Below are 13,613 nucleotides of genomic sequence, written 5' to 3' on the forward strand. Positions count from 1 at the left end.
ATTACCAGTAAAAGCAAACAATAAAAAATAAAAGTCTCTAAATTTATCACCAATTTTGTAGACCCTATAACTTTTGTACAAACAAATATATACGCTAATTGGGATTTATTGGCCTAAACTGATGAAGAAATTTGTTTTACTTTTTTATTGTGGATATGTATTATAGCAAAAAGCAAAAAACGTTTTTTTTGCTTATTTTTCAGAATTGTCACTCTTTTTTTGTTTTTAGCTCAAAAAATAAAAACCGCAGAGGTGATCAAATACCTCCAAAAGAAAGTTCTATTTGTGGGAAAACAGCGTCGCACACCCGTCCAATTGTCGGTTAGAGTAACGCTGTGCCATATCGCAAAAAAATGGCCTGGTCATTGTGGTAAAACCTTCTGGGGCTTAAGTGGTTAAACCCTTCCCGTCAAACACACAAAAAGATTATGCAAGTACACTTTGCGTGACCTTTGCTGTGTTTGAATTTACTAAAAGTATTTTGCAATGGGTTCTAACTGTCCTTAGTCTGATGTAAACACCATTGTTTACCTTACTGACTGAACAAAGGTGAGTTTGTTTAAGTACATTTACATAAATACATATATATAAACAGCCTAGTTTAGTCAGACTTTAGTCTTATACAATTTCTATGTGAGGTAAAAGCAACACGTCCAGAAGACATTGCGGTTTCAAGATGTTTCTGACTGTTTTAATATCGCTCTTTACATCCGCTCTAATCTGCAGGGCAGCCCCAACATTAGAGAACGGTAAGATATTGATTGTATTTCTGTGTTGGAGTAAGTTCTCATGTTCTACAATGTACATTTTATACTAATTCTTCTATACCCATAAAGAGTAATGTAATGCTGTAAATCTGTGAGGAATTTGTATTTTGTGATGTTCATCTCTTACAACTTGCTCAGAAAAAATGCTTTACTCTTTTCTATTCTGGTATTTATATAGAGGTAAATAGACCAAAAGGTAGAAACAATGAGATATAGGTGTTTATTTCACTAAAACTAGAGAGCGCAAAATCTGGTGCAGCTGTGCATGTTAGTGAATCAGCTTCTAACTTCAGCTTGTTCAAAAAAGCTTTGGCAAAAATCTGGAAGCTGATTGCAGAGCTTCACCAGATTTTGCACTCTCCAGTTTTAGTAAATCGACTCCATAGATTTCTACAGACAGTTTTTTTGTATATTTATGATGACATTTTTCTTCTGCACAAAATGCATGCACCGTGTTTTCCATGTATTCCAATGGCTCTAGTTCACACCAGGCAGTCAGTTTCCAGTCAGTTTCTGCACCGGAAACTGACTGCGTGGTGTGAACTAGAGCCATTGGAATACATGAAAAACACTGTGCATGCATTTTTAGTGCAGAAAAAAAGTGCACGGAACTGCATCTGGTGTGAACTGGCACTAAAAGAGTTGAAAATGTGAATGTATTTTGTAAGGAAGATTTTAAAACTGACTGGCTAAACTGTGTAAACTTGATGAGCAAAAATGTACTAACAAAAATATCTGGCATATGAATAAATGATTTTCTATTCCTATGCACTTCTGAAGTGTTTGTGTTCTGCATTAGATATATGTCCTCTATATAACAATGGTGTGTATAGTTACACTGCACAAAATGTCTCTGAACCAAACTCATCCGTGAGGGAACCAAGCATGTGATTGGTCTATTATCTTGTTTTTATATGCTCTGAATTTTTTTAAATCAGTGCTGGTTCACACCAGGAATTGCACAGGAACGAGCTTGTGCTTCTGTACAATTCCTGTGCGATTTGTGTGCAGCGCTTTTTAAGCCCATTTATTTTGGACTGAAATCACACTGCATCCTACCAAATGTAGTGCATGTACCACTTTTAAAAATATACTTCAACTGGATCTCATGGTACCAGTGGCATAACTAGAACCTTCAGGGCCCCGATGCAAGAAACTATGAAGGGCCCCCCTAACCCCAGCCAGGGCCCTTCCCTCCGAGTCCGGCGGTGGAACTCCAGGGCGTGGTCACAGGTATGACCTTTGTGAGCCCTGTAGTTCCACCACTGGTATCAGTAGTTTTTTTTATAATTTATTTTTTTATTTTTAGGTGCCCCATTGGGGGACTGTCCCTAGGCAGGATGGGGTCCCCGTCCCCAGAAGAGATGAGGTCCTTTTCTCCAGGGCAGATGAAGTTACTGCCCCCGGGTGAGAAGGGGTTCCTGTCCCCAGGGGAGGTGGGGGTCCCTGTCCCCACGTGAGAAGGGGTCCCTGTCCCCACGTGAGAAGGTCACTCACCATGACCAAGCTGTAGGCCGCGCACTGATCCATGTTGGCCTGGGCTCCATCCAGTGTGCTGGACGGGTGATCAGCATATCTCCCAGAAAGACCTTTCATCATCTGTGTATGACGGGGGAGGAGGGGGGCTGGCAGACAAGCCTGCAGTGTCCTCTGGGGAGCTCTCATAGGGCTGCACTGCATCTGTGTGCTTAAAGTTTGTTTATCCGGGAGAAGTATGCAGTGCAGTGGGGTCCGGACTCGGGGGGGGGGGGGGGGGTGGGACTCTGGCTGGGGAGAACAGACATCGGACTGAGTGGCAAAGCATGGAGCAGGACAGGGCCAGATTAAGAACATCAGGGGCCTGGTGCTGAGGATTGTGGTGGGGCCTTTTATAAACAATAAATAAATAAAAATGCTAACTATTTTTTGTTATAACAAATTGAATTAAAGAGAGAGAAGGAGGATGAGAGAGAGAGAGAAAGGGGATGAAAGAGGTGTGAGGGGTAAGGGGGGGGAGGATGACAGAGAAAGGGGGGATGGGAGAGAGAGGATGCACAAGAGCATGTGTGGGAATGACATCAAGGCAGCCTGGCCAAGGCAAATGACGGAAGGCACAGAACCCAGAAGGAAGTCCGGGTGAAGATGGAAGTGCCCGGGCCCCGCCGGATTGATCACAGCACAGCACTGGAGGGCTCAGTCTGACAATTTAAGTGTGCCCTAATGTGCTAATATGCTGGGCATACTTGTACATTATGGCATAACCTACCCCAGGGCCTCTAAAAAGTAGTACTGTTAGAAAAGTTTACTACCGCTTTACTATCACCGGAGCCTCTCATGGGGCCCCTACTTACCCTGTGGCCCTTGGGCAGTGCCTAAGTACATGGTTGTCAACATTTCAAAAATATTTTCAGGGACGCTTTTTTTACAAGTGTTATATTTAGAGTAGCTGACATCCCCCGTGTTCCTCTATACATCACAATAGTAATTACAAAATAAAATAAGTACTAATAATGGGGCAGAACAAATATGAGGACTGTGAGATTTCCTTTAGTTGAACTGACAAAAGTGCCCATTCTAGAGCTGGTAACATCGAGGAACATATAATTTTAACATATAATTTTAAAGAACAGTTTTTGTGGGTAAGAGGCATAGGGGAGGAGTATGGATGGTATAAAAGTGGGAAGTATGTGCAGGTGAGGGAGAGGAATGTGGAGGGTCTAACAGTGGGCCCTATGTACATGAGAGGAGTGCAGAGGGTATGGCAGAAGGCACTATGTACATGAGAGGAGTGTGAAGGGTAAGACAGTGGGCACTATATTTAAGAGAAGAGTGTGGAGGGTATGACAGTGGGCACTATGTACAGGAGAGTAGGACAGTAAGCAGTAATTACAGGAGAGGAGTGTGGAGGGAGGGTATGACGGTGGGCACTATGTATAGGAGAGGAGTATGGAGGGTATGACAGTTAGTAGTATGTACAGGAGTGGAGGGTATGACAGTGGGCACTATGTATAGGAGAGAAGTGTTGGAGGTATGGCAGTGGGCACTATGTATAGGAGAGGAGTGTGGAGGGTATGACAGTGAGTAGTATGTACAGGAGAGGAGTATGGAGGGTATAGCGGTGGGCACTATGTATAGGAGAGGAGTATGGAGGGTATGGAGGTGGGCACTATGTATAGGAGAGGAGTATGAAGGGTACGACAGTGGACACTATGTACAGGAGAGAAGTGTATGACAGCGGGCACTATGTACAGGTGAGGAGTGTGTAGGATATGACAGCGGGCGTTCTGTATAGGAGAGAAGTGTGGAGGGTATGACAGTGAGCAGTATGTACAGGAGAGAAGTGTGGAGAGTATGACAGTGGGCACTATGTATAGGAGAGAAGTGTGGAGAGTATGACAGTGGGCACTATGTATAGGAGAGGAGGATGAAGTAATCTGGGAAGGAAAAATGTAAAGGTTTGTGGAAGGATGATTACGGACTGCGTAGTGGTTAAGCGGGCCAGACATGGATTGAAATTACACCAATTAAGCAGAGACCAGCCATAGTCGATCTATGTATGGGCTAGCTGGTTTTACACAAGTCAACCTATTAACCGACTTGAGTACCACCAGCCTGTCAGGTTTTCCCCAAAACAATCAGTGCTGCCAGCTATAGTTAGCAACACTAATCATTGTATTCACTGGCAGAACACAATAACACTGCGGGAGTGATTGTCCCATTCACAGGTCAGCAGGTGAGAGGGTGTGTGGGGACAGGCTGGGGAGAGATACTAGTCAGTCCCTGGGTAGGCACTGGTTAGTATCAGAGCCAGATACACACAGGTTACATACGCCAAGATCGTTAGAGTGAGAGCGATAATTCTAGCACTAGACCTCCTCTGTAACTCTAAACATGTAACCTGTAAAAAAAAGTAAAGCATGGCTTAATACACAACAAAAAATCGTGCTAACTTTAGTGTTCTTTTTTATGAATGAAACAGTTTCTTTCCAACATAAAAAGTTGCAAATACCACCATTTTATTCCATAGGGTGTCTGCTAAAACAATATATAATGCTTGAGGGTTCTGAGTAATTTTCAATCAGAAAAAAATGATGATTTTTACATGTAGGAGAGAAGTCTCAGAATGGGCCTGGTTGCCAAGGGGTTAATTATCATAAGTAATATACAAATAATTATTATAAGCTCTGTGAGTTCATCCTCTCAGTCTGCTGCAGAGTCTTCCAGCTTATATTTAAACTGGCCGCTCTGTATGTAGCTTCTGACAGGCTGCTCAAGGAGCCCCGTATCTCCAGAACCATAGATGATAGCAGCCCCATATTTTAACCAGTGCTGGAGTGGGTCTTTAGCTACCTACCCCCCAAATATGGGGTCTCTGTGACTCCTGATCGCCGAGCTACAATCCTCGAAGTCAATCTTTTTTTTTTTTTTTTGTTTTTTTTTTTTGGGCAAATGGGCCTATCTTGAGAAAGGGGCCTGGAGCTGCAGCTCCAATAGCCCCTATGTTAATCCGGCCCTGGAGCAGGAGAGGGGTACTCTGAGGAGCCAGCTGAGGACACAGGTCATGCGGGGAATGCACAACTAAATAGCAGCCAGTGCGATAGTGGAGCATGGAGCTCTGCTAGTCACCCTCCACCTCCAGCCACCCGTGTGCATGGTGCACTGGTACCCCTAGCTGCCTATGCTGCTGCCGGCCATATGTAGAGGGGGCTGCATGGGCCCCCTGCATAACAGGGCCCGATTGTGGTCGCGACTGCTGCACCCCCTATAGTTACGTCCCTGCATGGTACTTTGATGATCTGCTGATCTAGTGCAGGCAAATGCACTGCGTTTCCTTTCTGCGATTGATGTGTTGTTAACTTTACATTGACACATGCTGCAGATTGCAGACACAGCCCTTTAAATGGGTTTCCTGCATTGCGTTTCAGGGTGAACTGACCCTCAGAGAGAAATGTCACATTTTGGAGTTATAAAACATAAGATCAAAAAAAAATCTGCTTTTACAGACATTTGAGTTTTTATTTCTCTGCCTAAAAGCTTGACAAAGCTTTTTGTGCTCTTTCATATTTTTATTTCATATTTATTTCATATTTTATTTTAAGCTTATTTAACTAGATGCCGACCGCCGGCCGTCATATGACGGCCAGGCGGCGCACCTATTGTGGCAGGAGGCCGTCATATGACGGCCTCCCGTTTAAACAGGAAATGCGTGCGATCGTGCGCACGCATCCCTGTTTCTTCGGTGGCGGCATGTCACAGAGACACGGCTCGCCACCAAAGGGGTGAACAGCCATTGGTTATGGCTGTTTACCACGTGATCACAGATGGTAACACCCCGACTGTGCACGGCGCATGCGTGCGATCGTGAGCGCGCTGGGCGTGCACGTCGGTGGCGGCGTGTTCCCCGGGAACACCGCTTGTCACCGACGCTGGTAAACAGCCATTGGCCGGCTGTTTATCCACGTGATTGGCTGTGATCCTTTCACAGCCGATCACTAAAATGTAAACAAACCGCGGTAACGAGATTGTTACCGGGTTGTTCTCCTCCTCACACACCGATTGTGTGCGAGGAGGAGATTGCGGTAACATCTTGTTACCGCCTAGTGTACACCAATCACACTGATTGCCTGCCTGCCTCCCCCAATAAAGAGGACCTGTCACCACCCCTCATAGTACCTGTCAATCACAGTCCATCAGAGTACCTGTCACAGCCCATCAGAGTACCTGAGTACCTGTCCCAGCCCATCAGAGTACCAGAGTACCTGTCCCAGCCCATCAGAGTACCCGAGTACCTGTCCCAGCCCATGAGAGTACCCGAGTACCTGTCACAGCCCATCAGAGTACCCGAGTACCTGTCACAGTTCATCTGAGTACCCGAGTACCTGTCACAGTTCATCTGAGTACCCGAGTACCTGTCACGGCACATCAGAGTACCCGAGTACCTGTCACGGCACATCAGAGTACCCGAGTACCTGTCACGGCACACCCGAGTACCTGTCACGGTCCATCAGGGTACCCGAGTACCTGTCACGGTCCATCAGGGTACCCGAGTACCTGTCACAGTCCATTAGAGTATCGAGTACCTGTCACAGTCCATCAGGGTACCCGAGTACCTGTCACAGCCCATCTGAGCACCTGAGTACCTGTCTCAGTCCATCAGGGTACCCGAGTACCTGTCACGGCACACCCGAGTACCTGTCACGGTCCATCAGGGTACCCGAGTACCTGTCACAGTCCATCAGGGTACCCGAGTACCTGTCACGGTCCATCAGGGTACCCGAGTACCTGTCACGGTCCATCAGGGTACCCGAGTACCTGTCACGGTCCATCAGGGTACCCGAGTACCTGTCTCAGTCCATCAGGGTACCCGAGTACCTGTCTCAGTCCATCAGGGTACTGAGTACCTGTCACAATCCATCAGGGTACCCGAGTACCTGTCACAGCCCATCTGAGCACCTGAGTACCTGTCTCAGTCCATCAGAGTACCCGAGTACCTGTCACAGTCCATTAGAGTACCGAGTACCTGTCACAGTCCATCAGGGTACCCGAGAACCTGTCACAGCCCATCTGAGTACACGAGTACCTGTCACAGTCCATCTGAGTACCCGAGTACCTGTCACAGTCCATATGAGTACCTGTCACCGCCCTTCAGAGTACCCAAATACCAGTCACCAAACCATCAGAGTACCTGAGTACCTGTCACCAGGCCATCAGAGTACCCGAGTACCTGTCATCAGGCCATCAGGGTACCCGAGTACCTGTCACAGTCCATTAGAGTACCGAGTACCTGTCACAGTCCATCAGGGTACCCGAGTACCTGTCATAGTCCATCTGAGTACACGAGTACCTGTCACAGTTCATCTGAGTACCTGAGTACCTGTCACAGTTCATCTGAGTACCCGAGTACCTGTCACAGTCCATATGAGTACCTGTCACTGCCCTTCAGAGTACCCAAATACCAGTCACCAAACCATCAGAGTACCTGTCACCAGGCCATCAGAGTACCTGAGTACTTGTCACCAGGCCATCAGAGTACCCGAGTACCTGTCACCAGGCCATCAGAGTACCTGAGTACTTGTCACCAGGCCATCAGAGTACCCGAGTACCTGTCACCAGGCCATCAGAGTACCCGAGTACCTGTCACCAGGCCATCAGAGTACCCGAGTACCTGTCACCAGGCCATCAGAGTACCCGAGTACCTGTCACCAGGCCATCAGAGTACCCGAGTACCTACTTGCAGCCCATGTCTCATAGAATATACGTTGGGGTGTTTGCTTTCCAAAATGGGGTCATTTTGTGGGTAATTTCACTGTCCTGGTGGTCCAGGACCTTCAAAATTGTGATGGGTAGGAATGAAATGAGATGCGTCATTTATGCTCCTAGAACGCCTGAACGTAATACTTCAATGTTCGGCCTCTCTATGTGGCCAGGCTGTGTAAAAGTCCTACACATGTGGTATCGCCATACTCGGGAGCAGTAGCAGAATGTATTTTGGGGTGTAATTTTTGCTATATACATGCTATGTGTTAGAAATATTTTATAAATTGACAATTTTGTGTAAAAAAAAAATGCGTTTTAATTTTTTTCCACATATTCCAAAAACTTCTGGAAAAAAATTAACCATTCAAAAGACTCATTATGCCTCACAGATTATACGTTGGGGTGTTTGCTTTCCAAAATGGGGTCATTTTATAGGAAATTCCATTGTCCTGGTACTCCAGGGCCTTCAAAAGTGTAATAGGTGGTTGAGAAATGAGATGCGTCATTTTTGCTCGTAGAACGTCTGAAGGTACAACATCAATGTTGGTGCTCTGTATGTGGCCAGGCTGTGTAAAAGTCTCACACATGTGGTATCGCCGTACTTGGGAAGAGTAGCAGAATGTATTTTGGGGTGTAATTTGTTGTATGCATATGCTGTGTGTGAGAAATAACCTGATAATATGACAATTTAGTAAAAAAAAATAAAAAAAAAATAAAAAAAATCTTAATTTTGCAAAGAATTGGGGGAAAAAATGACAACTTAAAAAAACACACCATGCTACTTAATACCTTGGGATGTCTACTTTGTAAAAAGGGGTCATTTGGGGGGTATTTGTACTTTCCTGACTTGTAAGGCTCCGTTCACACAGGGGGCGACACGAGGCGACACGACTTGCCGTGCCGCGACCTGACAAGTCGCCCCCGTTCTGTACTACAGAACCGTTCTAAGAGGAGCGACTCGAGTCGCTCCGACTTAGAAAAAAGGTTCCTGTACTACTTTTGGGCGACCTCGGGCGACTTGCATTGACTTCTATACAGAAGTCATTTGCAAGTCGCCGCTGAGGTCGCGGCAGGTCGTGGCGCAGCAAGTCGTGTCGCCTCGCATTGCCCCCTGTGTGAACCGAGCCTTAGTGTCTCAAGAAATGAGGTACACCTGATGTACTGAAGGTCTGATCAGAAGTGATCAATTTTCAGTGATTGGCACCATAGTTTGTAGACTCTATAACTTTCACAAAGACCAAATAATATATACTAATGTGGGTTATTTTTACCAAAGATATGTAGCAGTATAAATTTTGGCCAAAATTTATGAAGAAAAATTACTAATTAGCAAAAATTTATGACAGAAACAAAGAAAAAGGCATTTTTTTTTACAAAATTTACGTTTTATTTTATTTATAGCACAAAAAATAAAAAAACCACTAGTGATTAAATACCACTAAAAGAAAGCTCTATTTGTGTGGAAAAAAGGACGCAAGTTTCATATGGATACAGTGTTGGATGACTGAGTAATTGTCATTCAAACTGTGAGAGCGCTGAAAGCTGAAAATTGGTCTGGTCAGGAAGGGGGTGTAACTGCACTGTATTGAGGTGGTTAAAGGGGTTGTAAAGGTAAATTTTTTATTTTCTACATAGGTTCCTTTAAGCTAGTGCATTGTTGGTTCACTTATCTTTTCCTTCGATTTCCCTTCTAAATGTTTTTTTTTCTTTGTTTTCTTTGTCTGAATTTCTCACTTCCTGTTCCTCCTCAGTAAACTGTTCAGTAAGCTGTTCTGGCTGACTAACCACCAGCTCGGATGATGGTGAGAAGTTTACTGAGGAGAGACAGGAAGTGAGATATTCAGACAAAGCAAAAAAACATTTAGAAGGGAAATCAAAGGAAAAGGTAAGTGAACCAACAATGCACTAGCTTAAAGGAAACTATGTAGAAAATAAAAAAATTACCTTTACAACCCCTTTAAGCATAAGCATTCTTTTTTCACAAACCCTTCCCTCAGCTAATTTTTTCCTTTTTTTGTGTGTGTTTGTACTTTATGGAGGGATCTTTTAGGCATCTATTTTGCTTCAAAGCTCCTCTCAACAATGTGAGTTTGGTGTGTGTTTTTTTTTGCCTGTAATGTCACGTACACACGATCGGACTATCCGGCGGTTTCCAGCGGAGGTCTGCTGGACTTTCCGAATGAGCGGACTAGCCTAAACACGGACTGAAGTCTGTTCATTTTGAACATGACTTCAGGTACGACGCGACTAGCGAGATTGACATCTCACGAGCCCCGTCGCCTGGTATGGGTTTTAAGGGTAACCTCTACGCCGAAAAAACAGAGTGGGGGTCCCCCCAAAGTCCATACCAGATCCTTATCTGAGCACGCAGCCTGGCCGGTCAGGAAAGGGGGGTGAATGAGCGAGCGCCCCTCTTCCTGGACCGTACCAGGCCACATGCGGGGGTGGGTGCTTTGGGGAAGGGGGCCCCACAGCACCTTGTCCCCATGTTGAGGAGGACAGGGCCTCTTCCCGACAACCCTGGCCTTTGGTTGTCTGGGTCTGTGGGTGAGGGGCTTATCGGAATCTGAAAGCCCCCTTATCCCAGCCCCCCACCCTATGTGAATGAGTATGGGGTATCATATCCCTACCCATTCACCTGGGGGGGGAGTCTCCTTCTCCTTTTTCTACTTCTTCTCCTTCTCCTTCTTCTCCTCCTCCTCCTTCTTCTTCTCCTTCTTCTATGGACCGCTGGATAGTCCGACCACGTATACACGGCATAAGAGTATATGCATGTAAGCGCCTGAAAAACCCATAGTGTGCATGGACAGGCAGAAAAAACGAGAGCTCAACAAAGCTCAAAAGCCTATAGGAACAGCTTCTTTGAGCTTCTTAGCCCTTGTACACATGGTCAGATATTCCGATGGACAATGTCCGATAGGACCGTGTTGTCGGATAATCCGACCGTGTGTGGGCTCCATCAGACTGTTTCCATCGGAATATCCGACGGACCAAGTTTTACAGCTGGGCTATAAAATTTTCTGACAACATGATCCGATCGCATCAGTTCCGATCGTGTGTAGCCTAGTCCAATGGACAAGGTGCCACGCATGCTCACAATAAAATTCGGAGACGGAAGCGCTCGCTCAGGTAAAACTACCCCTCGTAATCGATATAGCACATTCGTCAAGCTGCAATGTTAAAAATTCTTTCATGCAGCGCATTCTCTTTTTCTTTCCAATGCTACAAGAATGAAGTGGTTTTGCTGCTCATATTCACACACACTTCTCCCAAACGTATTTCTTTATTCTTTTTACTAATTTCAGCAATACAATATTTTAATTTGTCACATCTCCCCAATCTTTATTTTTTATTTTTTTATAATTTTGTGGTTGTTTCTTTTAATCAACATCTCCTTTTTTGACACTTTGCTCATCTTGCAAAAATGCTCATGCATTTTTTTAGTGTGTTTTGTGTGTCAACTTACCACAGCACCATTATTATCGTTTTAATTTATTGTTTTCTTTTTTAATCTACAGGAGGTTGTGTGGTGTTGGTGACCCTTGTTATTCGTTTGACTTTGTATTTTTGAAATGTACCTGCCTACTCACAAATAAACTGTCCTTTTTGAAGTAAAACACATACGCAATTATTTCTTTAACCAAAAAAAACTTTATTTAGGTGTCAAACAAATAAACAGGAAGGCAACGCTGGAGAAACTGGTCAATTTGGCTATGCCTTTGGCCCCCAGGGCAGACATGAACTAATTTGAAAATAAAAAATTGGTGGCCTGACGAGTACATATCTCTGGGAGAGCAATCTGGTCCAGAAGTCCAAGAGATCAGGAAGAGCAGATGCCATCTATGTCCCCAGCCTGTGGTCCTACAAGAGGCTGCATCTTCTGTCAGACCAGGCTGAACCCAGGCCATCACTCTCTGGTCTTCCTTGGGCACTTCCCTCCAGGCTTCCTTCCAGGCTGGAGCTCGGCTCCTGTAGTTGTGGCAGGAGGAGGAGGAGAAGGGCAATGGTCGACCTCCTGGTTGCCACTTGCCACAGCCTCCTCCCAGCTGACGTCTTCCTGTGTATGAAAATGGGACATAGTTTTAGTTTTTTGGTCATCATTCACACAATTTTATGCTCATGACTGTTGCAAATTGAATGTTATCAAATAGAACAGACTATCATTCGGAGCCCAGCATTTTTCATTCTTGTCCCAATCATTTTTGGTCACTACTGTCTATTGAGATGTAAACCACTTTGTTAAATCACAACTTACTGATCAATAATAACATCTAGTTAACATCATTAAATGTATGACAAGAAATATGTTCAACAATGCTATACCTTTCTCAAGCTGGGCTCCTCCACATATTGCTGCCTGGAAGGCCAAGGTTGGACATCAGAAGCCTCAGCTGGGGGTGAAGGAAGCCTTGAAGGAAGATTGGAGAGTGGAGTGGCGTGGGTTCCCCCTGGTCTGCCATAAAATGCAGCCTCTCGTAGTACAACATCCTGGGGTAATATATGTCATGTGGATCTCCTGATCTCAGGGAATTCTGGTGCTTCTTTTGCTCCCTGAGATATGTACTCCTCAGGGCACCAATTTTAAACAACACATAGGTCATGTCTCCCGTCGGGACCATGATCTTCACCAAAGCAAGAAGTTTCTCCAGCGCTGCCTTCCTCTTTCTTAGGTCATTATAAAAGGGGTTGTTCTTCTGCCACAGGCAGGGCAGCTCCCTGAGAAGATCAATGAATAGCCCCATAAAATTTGAGTGCTTGAAGGGATCCATCTTGTCTGCAAGACACAACACAAGACAAACCCTAATAATAATAATGCCATGCTAAACTCTCCTAATCTTGTCCCAACATAGGCCTATATAGAAGCAGTATAGGCTAGTGATGTACCAAGTTAAAAATTGTACCTTCGTTTGCACGATCGCCCTCACTCTGCTCACAGATCGTACGTATAACACACACAGTTTGCGTTTTATCTACAGTGCGCATGCGTGAAACTTTGCCTGCCCCTGACGTTCTTTCTAGACTATTCCCCGCCCCTTCTCTTTTGGCGCAGTGGGGAGAGCACATGGCAGAGACAACGCAGGTGCACAATCATAGTTCCACTAACGAGGGAGAGGGCGAGGAAAGCCCGGAGCCTGAAACGTCCCGATCCTGGAGGAGAAGATTTAAGGCCTCAAATATGTCTTTTGGAGAGATGTTGGAGATGGTGGACATAATGAAGAGGAACGACTATGATGGGAAGTATGGACCTTACCCAAACCTAAATATCAGAAAGGCCAAGATCATGACTAAAGTTGAGAAGAGACTTCAGAAGAATTTTGGGGTACGACGATCCAAGGATCAACTGAGAAAACGATGATCAGACCTGAAACTGAGGGAGACCAATCAGTACAGAAGGATCAAGCGAGTTCTTCAAAAAAGTAAGTAGTTGTCGTGTGTTCATATTATTATTATTATTGCTTGCATAGTGCTCCATGTGCTTTGATTTAATGTTGTACATTTTAAAATGGCCACTTTCAAGTTCACGGTTTTAATCGTTCGTAAGCTAAGTCCAAAAACGATGTTTTCCCAACTTACAGTTCACTACATTTGTTCACACTGCAGGTAAATATT

The 13,613-nt window shown here is 45.0% G+C and overlaps 1 protein-coding gene across 1 annotated transcript in view; it reads left to right on the forward strand.

Moving 5' to 3' along the window:
• Positions 1-607: 607 nt before the first annotated feature.
• The window catches only part of LOC143927128 (sushi domain-containing protein 4-like), a 177,097-nt gene continuing 164,091 nt past the window's right edge, over positions 608-13,613 (forward strand). The window contains exon 1 of the mRNA XM_077451084.1: positions 608-749. Coding sequence (XP_077307210.1) covers positions 677-749 — 73 coding nt within the window. The 5' untranslated portion in view covers positions 608-676. The remainder of the gene's footprint in view (positions 750-13,613) is intronic.

Source organism: Lithobates pipiens, unplaced genomic scaffold (genome assembly GCF_037356315.1).
Source record: "Lithobates pipiens isolate NorthernLeopardFrog02 unplaced genomic scaffold, aLitPip1_a1.2 Scaffold_23, whole genome shotgun sequence".
NCBI lineage: Eukaryota > Metazoa > Chordata > Amphibia > Anura > Ranidae > Lithobates > Lithobates pipiens.